This window comes from Hyposmocoma kahamanoa, unplaced genomic scaffold, assembly GCF_003589595.1.
Source record: "Hyposmocoma kahamanoa isolate Upper Pololo Valley unplaced genomic scaffold, ASM358959v1 87, whole genome shotgun sequence".
Taxonomy (NCBI): domain Eukaryota; kingdom Metazoa; phylum Arthropoda; class Insecta; order Lepidoptera; family Cosmopterigidae; genus Hyposmocoma; species Hyposmocoma kahamanoa.
This window is the reverse complement of record NW_020654422.1, coordinates 9,576,272-9,590,892: the sequence shown is the minus strand read 5'-3', so window position 1 is coordinate 9,590,892 and position 14,621 is coordinate 9,576,272. Positions and strand designations below refer to the sequence as shown.

The window sequence follows — 14,621 nt, the reverse complement described above, 5'->3', positions numbered from 1 at the left end:
CCAAGCACGCCGCCTCAAATTGCCTATCCTCTTTGTGGCGGCCATATAATTACAGAAACATAATTAAACTTCATGTTTAGGCTGATGGCTTTGCCAAAGCCTTAATAAAAAAAAAAATAAATTATGTCATCTGTCAGCCAAAGATAGATTCGCTCTGGACCTTTTGGAGGGAAAAGTGTCGTTTTTATTTCGACTTTCAATTATTTTGTGAAATCTAGTTTAAAGTAAAATAGGATAGTGCTATCGTGCCTTAATCGAAGATTAAAACGCGAAATTATACGAATCTCGAACTAAAATACCCGTATCGGCCCGTTCTAAGGAATATCGAGTCAATCCAAGCACGCCGCCTCAAATTGCCTATCCTCTTTGTGGCGGCCATATTTACAGAAACATAATTCAACTTCATGTACCAAAAAAGAATAAGGTACCAAGACTTGGCTGTATGGTGTAAAACCTTTGCCTTTTCCTTTATGGAAAGAAGAAAAAAAAGCCAAAGATTGAATACCATAGTCACTCTGAAATAAATAAAGTCAAAGGATTTGTTTGAAACTTGAGAGGCGCTACTTTTTTCCATCGTCTAAAGGGTGTTACGGTGTTACCAAAGACTCCACAGAGGGGGTGCTACACAAATCAAAAAGATAAGGGTGCTACGTGCGTGAGATCAAATATTTTGTGAAAAATCTACACCCCATACCATAGAATTCTGATATAATATCGGAATGGAGGAAGTAGATTCCATAATTTTACATTTTCTTCGTCAATTAAACATGTAAGTTATATATTTGAACCAACTTTTCCGCTTGATATGAATCATTATAAGTAGTGTTTATTAATATGAAAGCTTGAGTTTTGTTATTATTTCCTACTGCTAACAATTGTTGGAAACGCTCTGGAAAAGTACCTACCTCATAACACCATCTGTCCTCCCTCCTATTATAAATTTTAATTGTTTTGAATTGCAGAAAAATTGATGAAGAAATTAAAAACATTTGTGATCTTCGTGTAGATACTATAATTCAGTCTGCATCAAAGTGTCTGATTGCAATTAATCCATCCTTGAAGGTGCCAACAAAATTGCCATCAGGTATATCACACAGAATTGAAGTGGCTGCTCAGATTGCTTCACTTTGCAAGGTGAGTATAATTGTACTAACCAAAAGCCTCCTTATTATGTACATAGTGTTTCTCTTAACAGTTTTATATGTGGAGCTGTGTTTAAATTTCACAGGATTTAGGCTATAAAAATGATGTTGGTTACCAAACATTTCTATATTACAATGAAGCTGAATTGAGGCAAGTGTTTATGTTCCTCATAGAGCAATTGCCCAGTGAGGGCAAGCAAACCACTGCCCAAGAGCCAATAAACAAGAGATCCTTGCTTATGCAAAGTATCAGTGCCAAAATTGGTGAGGAGTTGAACTCTATTTGGATACCACCTTGTTGCAATCCTCCTGATAAAAAAACTATTGGAGATTTTTTTATTTCTTCTTCAGGTAATTATTTTGCACAACATTATTCTTATTAAATAAAATAATAAATTCTACATAGTATTAGCATACCTATTACTATTTAAAAAATGGCTTTTAGTGATATAATTATTTTGTGAATCTAAAAGATTTGTTTTATTTTTCCAGTAATGTGTATCAACAAATTTACTTTAACAGATGAAGAAATTATTCAAAAGCTACAAAAAATCAAGGAAATAAGTAAAACGAATGTCCTGAACCAATCTATTCAGGAAAATGTTGAGGTCAACAATGCTAAAGGTAAAGAGCAGCCAACAATGAAAGAAGTTAAACATGAAATAAACAAAAGTCTAAAGGAATTGAAAGAAATGGCCATAGTTTTGAGACAAAAACTTGATACACTTGAAAGTGAAAGAAATGTAATGGATGTTGAATATTCTCAGGTAAACAAATTTCACATTTCAGCAAAGGTTCTCTTGTCCCAGCATGGACAGTAAAACAACCTTGTAACTTTATAATGGTTAACCAAGTAACTTATAAAAATACTTCAGATCATTTGAAGAACAGCACAGTATGGACTCGCAAAATTTGATGTTGCAAACAATTAATCGAATGAACTGGAAGACGTTCAGTTGGACGGCCCCCTACTAGATGGACGGATGACCTGATAAGGGCGGCGGGTAACCGATGGATGCGTCGCGTCCGATCGGCTGGTCTGGAAATCTTTGTGGGAGGCCTACGTTCAACAGTGGACGTCTTCCAGCCGGAAGACTATCGATATATAGGAATATTAGTCGATATGATGATGATGTGACAATTAATAATTTATATGCATCATTCATCTATTTCTCAATATGTTGCCAAATAATGTTGTTTTAATTCATAAGAGTTTCGAGACAAGTTAAACAAAAAAGTATCTTCATTGACCTATGTTGAGAAACATGTTTAAAAAAAATTGACGGCATGTAAATATTTATTTTTGACTTAGATTTAAACATTTTATATTAAGTTTTATACTTGCCACAATTTCACTAATAAATCATCAAATCAGCTTTTCGCATTCTGGATGAGGAGGTCGTGGGTGCGATTCCTGGTAGAATCAATTTGAGAAATGAACTTTTATAAATTGATTCTAAAACCACAGGGAATTCCCTAGTTTGAGACCTGGCAATTGGTTTGGTTGTCTGGCGCATTATTATTATTAGACAAAATAAAAATTGCGCTGCAATCAAAAATAAATGTTAACAAGTTAAAGTTTTAGAAGGTATTTTTATAAAAGCATATCCCTTTTTATGTTTATTTATTATAAATTTAAAACTTGCAATTTTAATGATAATGAGCTTTTTTCGGAAGACAATCCATACGTAATAGTTCTCTTTCACTTATTTGGCTGAACATGAAGAAAAGATTTTTGTACCATTCTTATCTCATTTATCTGTAATGAAAATCACAAGTGTTACTTATAATGTGTTCCTGACCTTACCTACCTAGTGTTGTGAAAAACTCGAGTCTGGGAGTCTACATTTCATAAACTCAGCTCAATTTTGTATGGCACCGTGGCCTAAAATAGTCATGAGTCCGAATCGAGTCGCCCGCGAGTTATCGGAACACGGACTCGCGTCTAAAAACAACTCAAGTCGTAAATTTGTCTCGAATTTTGAACAAAACTCGCTCGAAGCGACTTCATAAAGTCTCAAGTGCGACAAGCAGGAATAAATTTTACTGAACAACTTTTATTGCCCATGAATTAAATTAAAAACGAAAAATCAATATGGTGATTAAAAAAAAACGTAATTACTACAGTACTTATACTACAGTTTAACTCACCAAACCACAACACCGCTTACATAACTCGAGCTCGACTCGTTACATAAACAGACTCGAACTCGAGCGCGACACGTTATAATAAATAAGTCTACTTATTGTAACTAGCCACCATTAATGTCGAACTCGCGTCTATTCGGAAACTCGATAGGCTCGCAAATCGTAATTCATCGAGCGGTGAAGTCTGTCGGAGTCTGGAGTCGAGTTTAAAAAAATGTAGGGTCGTATTCCAGAACTCTACTCAATGCTCAAGCCAGGACTTGAGTATGATGTAAAGCACTGAAAATCATACTCAAGTCCTTGCCATTAGTGTCGTATTTCCAGTGCAGTGCTGGAAATCATACTCAATGCTCAAATCAGGATTGCACTGGAAATACGACCCTAATGGCAGGGACTTGAGTATGATATCAATTGCTTTAAACCATACTCAAATTCTGACTTGAGCATTGAGTAGAGTTCTAGAATACGACCCGTAGTCTCCCGGACTTCATGATTTTTACAACATTATACCTACTATAGCATAATATTATTATTAAACACTGCCACTACTGAGTACGTAACAAGACTATATTTAGATACCTTCAAAAAATTAATGTGGCGTATTTTTTTTTTTTATTTGTTACAGATCTTTTGTGTTAGGTTTTTTCTACTTTTATAGCCATCTCACGTCAGACTGCTAACTATATAGGTACCGGCTAAGTGAGAAGCTTCATAGATCTCATACAGGTGTCGTTTTTTTCGGCGATAAAGTCTATAACGCTCAAGAGAAATTAGTGATCTGCTGACTCGATATGTAGCACAGTTGGTAGAGTGGTAGCCCTTGTGTGGCACAGAGGCAGGTTCGAGTCCAGTCAGGTCGAAGGAATTTTTCTTTGTGTTCGATCTTTGTATTAATGATTATAAGAAACTAGCGGAGCATTTCCTTATTAGAATAAGAACAAGTAGAGCAACTCCCGCCTGTTTGGCGCATCAAAGTGTAGAGTTGTCACATTATTATTTTAATTTGTACCTACAGGTTGTAAACATAATTTGAAAAACAAAGTATTTATCACAGTATTTTTAAATTACACAGGTAATCCCTACAGGTGGATTATTTCTATAACATGAATTTCAAGAACTTGTATTGACGTGCTACGTACGATTTCAATAGTTGGCAATCTTTGTGACAATTTTTACGTTTTTTTATGTAGATCTTACACTGGAGATAGCACTTTGAACATCGGACAGAGGCATGAAAAAATGAACTTCACTTCAATTTCTATGTGTTGCATCTTTCTTTAGTTATAATTTGAGATTTGTTCGTTAATTTCAGTTAGTTTTTGAAATGAAGCAACTAAAAAAATATAAAATGCATGCACACTGCTGCGTCTTTTTAAATGTATCCTTAAATAAATTTAGGAATCAGCTCAGTAAGTGTACTAAATTATTACTATTCGTTTTTGGGTGTTTATTTTGCATACACTAGACATGACGTGTGACAAGTATAAAACACAAAGGTCTTGTCTTTGTCCTTGTCTTCAACATTTTTCTCCTTGTTCTGCAAACGCCAGTGTAGTATATAAGTTTCTCGGGAGCTCCTCTTCTGCCTCCGTGGCCTAACGGTTACCATGATGGTCTGCCACGCAGAAGTCCCAGGTTCGATTCCCGGGCCGGGAAAAATATTTGTATGCCCTACATTTATTTCTCTCGTGAGTTTGCATGTAATTTGTGGTTGCTGTATGTGTGTCTATGACACCCGCGACACAGGGTTTCCCTAGTGTGGGGGCTATGAGTATGCATTATTTATTTATCTAACACAAACTGCTGGGAAGTAAAGTCATCAAATAAATAAAAATTATGTAATTTACTTCTCATGTTCAGTAGGAATCAAGAACGATAATTCTGAATTTAAGGCGCTCTAGTTCAAACAACCACAAAACCCAACAATATGCGTCATTTGTTGTAATTTTTTAAACATCGAACGAACGCTTCAATTCTTTAACGAATGGCGCGTGAGACGACAGACGCTAAGCACATTGCACTTTTAAACGGCCCATTCACTACCTGCATGGCCGCCGCGCAGGCAGGAGACTGCTCACACTATCCTGCGTTTGGCCCACGTATGGAGTCTCGCAGGACGCATTGCAGGATGGCTTGCACCCTAGGACTACATACATTCATAATACTGCATTACGCATCGAACGAGTAGACAGACTAATGCAGAATAATGAACGCCCCCTTTAACAAAAATGCGAATGTGTGCGTCCGTACACGGGACGTGCACTGGCCAACACACATAAGGCGCGCAGCTACATTTTATGAAGTAGCCATACTTATTCTTAATCTACTATGGTATTTTATAAGAAGTAAAATGAGTATCACCATGATATTCTATAAAAATCTAAATTTGCTTGAATGAAACTTCATACAAATCCAATTTAATTAAAAAGTGTAAGGAAATATGGATAATAAAGAAATAATATGATAAAATCATTCATTGAATAACTTATTGTAATAACTAAATACTAAAGCGAATCAATGTAACATATAACACATGTACCTGAACTAGGAGAATCCTGTATCGTGAAGTTTCATTGTCTTTTAAAAACTCGATGTTAGTGATGCTGGAATTAGGTACACTGACAGATCTGTTTCTGATCTTTACTTTCATTTGTTTTAATTATTAGAATCCGAGAATCTATGTAATACTGTGATGATAGTATAATGTACCAACTATTTGAAATTCATAGGCCCAAAAAGCTTGTGAAAGAGCTGAAGCTGACCTAAAACACGTTCAAAATATACTAAATAGTATTGGAATAACAGATATTGACTCATTCGATGCTACTGACAATGTTTTGGACAAAGTTCAGGAAAATATTAATATGCTGCACAGAAAGAGTGAGGAATTAATATCTCGGAATTTATCTCTCAAAGTAGAAATTGATAAATTGAGAAACAATTTAGCTGCATCAGAGGTAAGCACAATTTAAATGTTTGCTGTTGAAAATTATTAAGCTAAGAGCCTATGCACACGCCGTATTATGTACGCGCCGTGGGCCGTACGCTCTGCAACGCGCTGCAGTCACGCGCATGAACACGTGTTTTGATAAGAGATAGTTTTAATTTTACTTTTGCTTGTAAATTTAGGTTCATTTCTGAAATGAAACAACTAAATTAAATTCTTAGTGTAAACTCTAGTGGAGTTTGAATCGATTCACTACAGCGCACCGTAAACACGCGTTCGTGAGTCGCGCATGTACGTGTGCATAGGCTCTAAGAAATATAAAACGCGTATTTTCAGTCTGAAAGAACCAAATGCAAAAAAACATTGACTGCTTTAAAAGAAACTGCCAAATCAATGAAAGAGGAATGTGAGAAGAAAGAAGAAATGAAAAATCAAGTGAAAAATAATTATGACAAAATTAAAGGAGGTAACAAAAGGTAATTAATTTGTTTAGTGCAGGGCTAAATTGTAGAACTTATATAACGGTGCGGTAAAATGGTGAGCTAATGTTTTTCAGGTCTATTTACACGAAAAGAATATTGGAAATTATAAGTAATGTAGATAAACAAAATCTTGAAATACAGAAGGTACTAGAAGACACAAGGCAGCTTCAAAAAGAAATCAATACTCTGGAAGGGCAACTGGATAGGTGTTTTTCCATTGCTGATGAAACCTTGTTCAGAGTAAGTTAAGTAAATTTTCACTACAAATAGTATTATAAATAGTAGTAAGTAAAAGCAAACCCGTAAATTGAGCATTTGAAATTCTAGGATGCAAAGAAGGATGACCAAGCTAAGAAAGCATATAAGTTACTGGCCCTATTACACTCTGAATGTAACACCATAGTTTCCCTTGTCAATGACACAGGCTCATTAGCTAGGGATATTGTGGACTTAGAAGACAATATAAAAGCTGAAACGACTAAGAGAACTGAAGATACTTTAAAAAAGATTCAACTTGATCTCACTAAAATGCAAGAAGAATCAGTTGAGCTCATTTAAAGGTATTGTTGTTATTGGCAACAAATATTAATGATGGTGGACCTGTACAAATAAAATTGGTAATTGGGAAGAATGTATTATTAACTGTATCAAATAAATATATCCTCACATTCAAATTAACTAGTATTACTTGCACTATTTTTTCTGAGGAAGAATTTCAGGTGGAATATAATCCTCATCAGCTTTCATGCTAGTGCTTTTCTTGTCAGTAGACTTGTCTTCAAGTTGTTCCTTCTCTTCAATCTGTAAGTCAATAGTATCCTCATTTTCAAAGAACCACAATTTCTGTTCTTGTTTGTTAAGTTCCTTTTGTTTCTCTTGGATCAACTCCATCCTCTTTGCTCTATCCAAACGTTTTGTTTGCTCTTCCAATTTTTCTTCTCTAACCTGAGCCCAAGATTTGAATAACTGGAATCAAATAATGTAAAAAGGTTAAGAAATTCAAAGTACCAATATACAATATTGTCACCTAACTTTTATGAAAATTTCAATTACAAACCTGTTTTTGTTTAGATATATCAATATTCTGAACTTTGTTAATTGCATTTTCTATTGTTATCATCAATGATTTTTCTAGAGGAAGTTCAGTGGTTTGAACTTTACCCAATGCAGATATACATTTACCTAGCATTTCCGTTGCCTCAGATTTCATATTACTTTCAATTTTCATTTGTTCTATAACTTCATTGTATACTTTAAAGGAGGGTGATTTGGCAAACTTTTCACAATAAGCAAAAAGTTTTTCATATTTCTTGTACATAAGCCAACCCAGAATTTGCAAATTATTGTTAAGATTGTCGTTGCATCTTTCTGAAATCCAGGCTAATGTTTTTCCAGAAAGTAAAAGGGTATCCTTTATGTCAAAATGATCATCAAAATAAGGGTTCCTAAGAAATTTCACTCTAATTTTTATTTCTTCTACTTTTTTGGGTTTTCCTGAAGATGCAGGAGCATCACTTACTGTTTCAGAACCTTTAGGAACAGCTCTCGGAGCAGTAATATACTTGTAAGAAGCATACTGACAGAGTGCACAAGTTATATCGTTACTAAAATCTTCTTGCAACATAATCATGGATGCAACTTTAGTAGCCAATTCATACTTCTCTGATACTATCAATTTATCCAGTAAAATGTTGGCTGTGAAATCATCAAGAAACAAACCAAAATTTAAGGGATCCTGCAATATGTCTACTAATTCTTCTATGTGATCAAACTCGATGTAATTCCTGACTGTTGCGTGATGAGTAGATTCTAACATGCTTCCCGTTTCTGCTGAAAGTCGCAATTTATGCAAAAGATCTTTGAGTTCTTCCAAATACACTGGTTCATTCAATGCGTTTGCAAATATATCTACATCTAAAGCACTAATGACACCTTTTGATAAAAAATTTTGATCAAGAACATGGTAAAAGTCATTCAAATTTACTTTATTGAGAATAGGTGTTGAAGTTTGTGAATTCCAAGCTTCTGTACATTTATAGTCATTAGTTAGAAATGTCTGTCTTTGAATGTAAGCTGAAGGTAATGCATTTGTAATAGCAGGGATTTTACGTAAGTTTCGAAGCATTTTTGCAGCAGTTATTGAACTTATTCAATTCTCCTAACGACTTCTTCACAAAACACAAACCTAATTGAACAATGATTGCTCACTGTGAGGTTCACAGACTACGGTTATTTTTTTGACACTACACGTTTAGAGATGGGAAAAACTGCTCATTTATTTTTACGTTTACGTTTTTTAAAAAAAGCATGCTTTTTTTAAACGCTTTTTAGTTTGCATCTAACAAAAACGTTTAAGCGCATAGACTGTTATGTTAAAAAAAGCTTGCAACGTTGCGTTGATAATGAAACGCAAGAGTATGCCTCTAAAGGTTTTAAGATGAGTAAGTTTTTTTGTAAAAAACGAGTTATATTTTTATTTATGATGACATAACATATTAACATTTTGTTCATTGGCGATGGCGTTTAAAAGCATTCAAAAACATTAGTTGTTTAACTTTTGTAGTTGTTAACCGTTGGAATGGAATAAACGGCTTATTTTTTAACGTTAAAACGTACGTTTAAAAAGCGTGCTTGTAAAAACGCTTTTCACTTAAACGCTTTTAGCTTGACGCTTAAAAAGTCGTTTAGAAAAACGTTGAAGCGCATAGACTTTATGTTTAAAAAAGCTTTCAACGTTATGTTGAATTAATTTGTTTAGGAAACATAGATGGCGCTACTTCAAACTTAGGTACAGTCAAGAGCACATCAAGCTTGACACTTTGGACTTTGGACCGTTTGAAGTAAAACGGAGCAAATGAGTGACAGAGATAAATAGGCTTCTCTCTCACTTGCGTCACACTTGTTGTGCTGCACTACGCGTTGCTTCTTTGTGTGCGTTGAGTTGAGCAGGTTTTATTGTTTTGACTTATCTAAATAAAAAGTAATAAACACATTTTTCGAGCTAACGTGCCCGTAGTTTTTAACACTTTTAAAAGTTTGATCTTGTGAGGTTTTGTAAAATGTTTTCATTTCCTAATATTACTCAGTTTCTTAATTAAGTATATAACTAAATTGATGAACTATGAAAACATGCCTTTTTTGATATTACTTTGCTATGAAATTATTCTTAGAGCCAACTTATCTCCTTCAATTAGAAAGTTTAAAATAACATCAATTTATAAGATTTACTTTTTTAATTAAACATACCACAGACTTTAAAAATAGTGCACGTATAATATGTTTATTTTATTGCAATTAATCGTTATTTATAACATACCATTATTTTAAAGGAAAAAAAAATAGGTCGCAGTCAGGATACCTACGAGCTGTTGTAGTAGTGCGGACATCACATAGACAAGCACGTATACCTATTAGGCTATCACTCCTTTTGAAACCTATTAGTTCAATAGTAACAATTTATACCTCTTAATATGAAGTATGGTTTAAATTTAATCTCTAATAAATTTTATAGGCGATGAAAAGCGATAAATAAAAACGCAAAACCATTTTTCAATCAACTTGTATTAAATTTTACTTAAAAGATAATAATCACTTACAAAAATAAACCAACTTTTACTTAAAAGTTTAAAGATTTACTGCTTATATAAGACTATTAAAAATCAACTTGACTTAATGCTTAAACAATCAACAATTGCCCTAAAATTAAACTTGTTTATAAATCAACTTTTCTCTTAGTAGGTAGTCTCAAACTTAAACAACTAATAAATTATTTAAAACAAGCCAACAATTAAAACACTAGTCACATAAAATCAGACTAAATTAGTATTAAATTAAGGTCTCGTGTAGTAATAAACACCCAACAAATTATATAGCATAATTATATATACAACACATAAACATATAGCACAAATTATATACAATAAGCCAACAATTAAAACACTAGTTACATAAAATCAGAGTAAATTAGTAATAAAGTAAGATCTAATGTAGTATTAAACAACCAACAAATTATTTACAACAAGCCAACAATTAAAACACTAGTTACATAAAATCAGACTAAATAAGTATTAAAGTAAGGTCTAATGTAGTATATTGGAATGGGCATAACGGCGCACATAGCAGGAGTCCTATGTGTAGCAGTGGACCTCATTAAGCTTATTAAGGATATTTAGCTTATTGAAGAACTATATAAATTCAATAAAAGAAAATTGGTAGATGATATCAAGAAAACCTTACAAAAAAGAATGAAAAAACTCTTAAAAACTTGTCTAATAATATGTTTCATAATATTATTTTAAAATGGCCTTTCTTACTATTTTTAAATTATAGAGAGTAAACAGGGTTGTTTTTAAAATACCTGGAACTACTTTAAAAGATATCTAAGACTGCAAAAAACAGCAAAATGTTAAAACGACTTTAAAATGGGCTTCTATTTTAAAAACAAATATACAAAAACATGGTTTGTTACGGTAACAATGACCTATTATTATTTTTCTTGTTTTGAACAATGCTCTCTACGTTGTCAAACAGTGCCGCACCGCTGGAACAGATACATTGTGGTTTACAAAGGAGCTGCGCGGTGTGTTTGAAAGAAAGAGAAACTCAATCATGACAAATAAGATGCGTAACAGTATCTCGTGAAAACAATTAAAGTTGTGATAGTTGGCTTAATTCTTTTTTGAAAAAAATGTAACAACATGTAATAATAATAAGGTTCTAAGGTTAATAAGCAGGTTCCAAGTATTTTACACATTAAGATGTTATAATATCGCAATCAACCAGATCTACGAAGACTTTACCACATCAATGAAGCTGAGGACAGTTAGGTGTTAGGAGTACTCAAAAGTTATACCGTGAACATTAAAAACCTAGATTAATCAAGAGCAGCTCAGAAATAGGAATTCGTGGTATTTGTTGATGTAAATGAGAGGGAAAAATGTGCACTGAATAGGTGAAAGATGTTTTATAGATTGAATGCCTTATTTTGCTAGTATTTGGTGGGACCCCCATTAGCATCTAATACGGCATTCAACCTATTCCTCATACCGGTCACCTTATTCCAGCACCCATCTGACCCTCTCATATTCTCCCACGTATAGAACACTTGTTCTCTTAAGTTGTCTCTATTTCTGACTGCACTTGAATCCTAATCGAGAATCATGAGTCCCCATAAGTTCTCGATAGGATTCAAATCTGGACTTTTTGATGGCCACGGTAGTAATTGCAGGTCTGGTTGAGTGTGTATCCATTGCTGCACAATTTGAGCACTGTGGACGCTGCTATTATCTTGTGCGAGATAAATGGTGCCCTGAGGATAGTGCACGCGTACCGTAGGTAAGAAAATATCTTCCAGAAGAGATAAGTATTGTTGAGAGTCCATACGACCCCCTATCTCAACTAGTTCCCCAGAACCCATTGAACTCATCCATCCCCAAAACCCTAGACTTACGCGACCACTAGAGCGATTGGGTATGGTATTTTTCTCCACAAACCTCTCATTGTCTAGTCGCCACAATTTTGTTTTCCCGTCTTCCGAAGTTGTAAAAGTTTTTTCATCGACGAAAATAACGATGTTATTTTCCCAGTCAAAGTTTAAATATTGTAAGGCAAAGCCAATCCTTGCGTCTTTCTGAGCTTGGGTTAACAGAATTTTTTTTGCAGGTCGCCTACATTTAAGACCTGCCTCATTTAATCGTCTGCGTACAGTCCATGGCGAAATCTGAAATATAAATATTATTGTATTTAGTTGTAAATAATTTACTCGATTTCGAATGTTAACCGTAATTGCCAATATTTTCTAAAAATGTATAAATACAAATTGTTTTACGTTGGGCTTGTTACCATATTTTTTGTTACTATGTATTTGTATTTACCCGCTTTATAAAGTTATATTTACATAAAGCGGCACTTATAATATATATATAATACCTAGGGTAAGTGCTAACTATTGACTGAATAGACTAAATAGGCACTGTAAAAAAGTTTACAAATTAGATTATAGCTCCAAAATAGTAACTTTGCGGACACATAACTACTAGTAATATTATATTATATTACTTACGTTATAGTTCGATGTGTTCACGCGAGTACGAAGGAAAGGATTTTCTAGTTGCGCGGCAACTATAAGTGCGTCTTGCGCAGCAGTTGTCGCTCTTTCATAAAGTGCTCTGTGGTGTGCCTCAATGGAGCCCGATTCTTCCCATCGCCTTAGCCAAAAATATATGGTCTGTCTCTAAAAAAATAGTAAATATATTTTATATTGCGTGGAATAAAACAAAGTAATAACCCAACTCAGAAGTGATAGGTGCTCAATAGCGTTTACAATGGACTGACTAAAATCTAGAAGGACTATATTTTCAATCACATTGAAAGATATTAGGGTATAATATTTTTTTATTATGTGTATTGGAGTTACGTATACACGAATTGTGTATTTTCATAGCACAGGGACGTTTCACTAAAATATATGAAATGGAATACCTACAATAGTAGAGTATTTTAAACATATTTACCATCTTTTTTAAATTTAAACCGTGATCTGAATTTACTTTGTCAATGTCTCTATTTATTCCTAATATATTATTTGGCGATAACAAAACTTATATCTCTACATAAACATGATTTAGAATAAGTAATAGAAAAATAATATCAAACGCAACGCAGTCTTATTACTTCAACAACGTAAAGTGACTTCACAAAAATAAATTAGCAAGTTTAACAACAAAAAAAAACAATAATATGAATAATAATAATAATAAAAATATAAATTTATCTGTATTAGGTAATTTTCTATAATATATAAGTTTTGGTGTATACCACGCAATAAAAATTAGTATAAAAGATTGTAACTGAAAGTAGTTCATTATATTCAAAATCAGGCAAATGAACAATATATCAATCTCCACGTAACTGTTATATGCAACTCAAATAAACAAATCTAGCTTCGTGAAAATACGAGAATGTAATGTAATACGTGTCTAAAAGTATAAAGTGCTGTAAAAATTATTAACTAATAAAAAAACTCACCGAAATTCCCGTTCTTCGTCCAATTTGGGTTACACTGTATCCACTCTCTCGTAATGATAAAATAGTTAAACGCTGCAGTTGACTTAACTGTGGAGCCATCGTTCCGAGCGAGAATAAATGAAAAATAACCTTCTCAAGCGCTTAGCAAAGTGCACCTGTGTGCGCCGCCACAGTTACAGTTATCATGCAACGGGATTGACGAATACCGCCCCCATTTCGATGTTATCCAATCGTAGAGCGTGCATTTTAGGAGCGTTCTAAGAACGCAAAGTTATTGGTTTAAAATAAATTTTTTTCTCATTTGACCAATCGGTTGGAAGTGCACTTTCTTTCCAACACGTTTACCTTTGGTAGCAGTACAAAAAAAAGTGTCAAGCTTTATGTGCTCCTGACTGTACGTTGTTAAAAATGACATTGTTGAGTACCTATAGAACTGACCAGTGACCAACGCTTACACTTAAAATGAAAAGCGTGCTTATGCGCTTATTTTAAAAAGCAGACTTTACACCCACCTCTATACACATTTTGTTAAGAATTTTTGGCTTGGATATATGGCACTTAGCACCAGTATCATCTATGCCTAACACTTTACCGTTAGTGTTGTACAGGTTTGTGGATATAAGGTACAAAAATATCGATTTTTTAATAAAATAGTCGTATAAATCTTATAAATCATTGATATTTTTAAAGTTGGATGTATCGAAAAAAAAAATTTTTTTTCGAGTATAAACGGTATTTTTATAGCAGCCATAGCAAGTTAGTGTTTTACGATTATTTGAAAATCATATGATACCCACTGTTGCCAGATTAGGCGATTTTTCGCCATTTATGCTACTTTGAGGGGTCAAACATGAGCCGTTACGCGGCGACGATATT

At 33.7% G+C, this 14,621-nt stretch overlaps 2 protein-coding genes across 2 annotated transcripts; one reads left to right on the top strand and one right to left on the bottom strand.

Moving 5' to 3' along the window:
- The first annotated feature begins 372 nt into the window (after positions 1-372).
- Positions 373-7,340, top strand: LOC113235156 (coiled-coil domain-containing protein 22 homolog). The gene is made up of 8 exons (XM_026470752.1): positions 373-769; positions 963-1,134; positions 1,229-1,493; positions 1,635-1,909; positions 6,020-6,247; positions 6,574-6,713; positions 6,794-6,959; positions 7,047-7,340. The coding sequence occupies exons 1-8, from the start codon at positions 720-722 to the stop codon at positions 7,275-7,277; spliced, it is 1,527 nt and encodes a 508-aa protein (XP_026326537.1). The 5' UTR covers positions 373-719; the 3' UTR covers positions 7,278-7,340.
- Positions 6,328-8,928, bottom strand: LOC113235154. Its single transcript, XM_026470751.1, has 2 exons — positions 7,777-8,928; positions 6,328-7,685 (listed from the first exon to the last, which is right to left on the bottom strand). Exons 1-2 carry the CDS (start codon positions 8,842-8,844, stop codon positions 7,413-7,415), a joined length of 1,341 nt encoding a protein of 446 aa, XP_026326536.1. The 5' UTR covers positions 8,845-8,928; the 3' UTR covers positions 6,328-7,412.
- Between the last annotated feature and the right edge of the window lie 5,693 nt (positions 8,929-14,621).

Bases quoted from the DNA above. Each gene is read 5' to 3' on its own strand.
- LOC113235156 (XM_026470752.1), top strand. From the start codon at position 720: ATGGAGGAAGTAGATTCCATAATTTTACATTTTCTTCGTCAATTAAAC. The intron at 1,494-1,634 runs GTAATTATTTTG...TTATTTTTCCAG, and splicing joins TTTTTTTATTTCTTCTTCAG to TAATGTGTATCAACAAATTT. The intron at 6,248-6,573 runs GTAAGCACAATT...GCGTATTTTCAG, and splicing joins ACAATTTAGCTGCATCAGAG to TCTGAAAGAACCAAATGCAA.
- LOC113235154 (XM_026470751.1), bottom strand. From the start codon at position 8,844: ATGCTTCGAAACTTACGTAAAATCCCTGCTATTACAAATGCATTACCT. The intron at 7,686-7,776 runs GTTTGTAATTGA...ATTTGATTCCAG, and splicing joins ATATATCTAAACAAAAACAG to TTATTCAAATCTTGGGCTCA.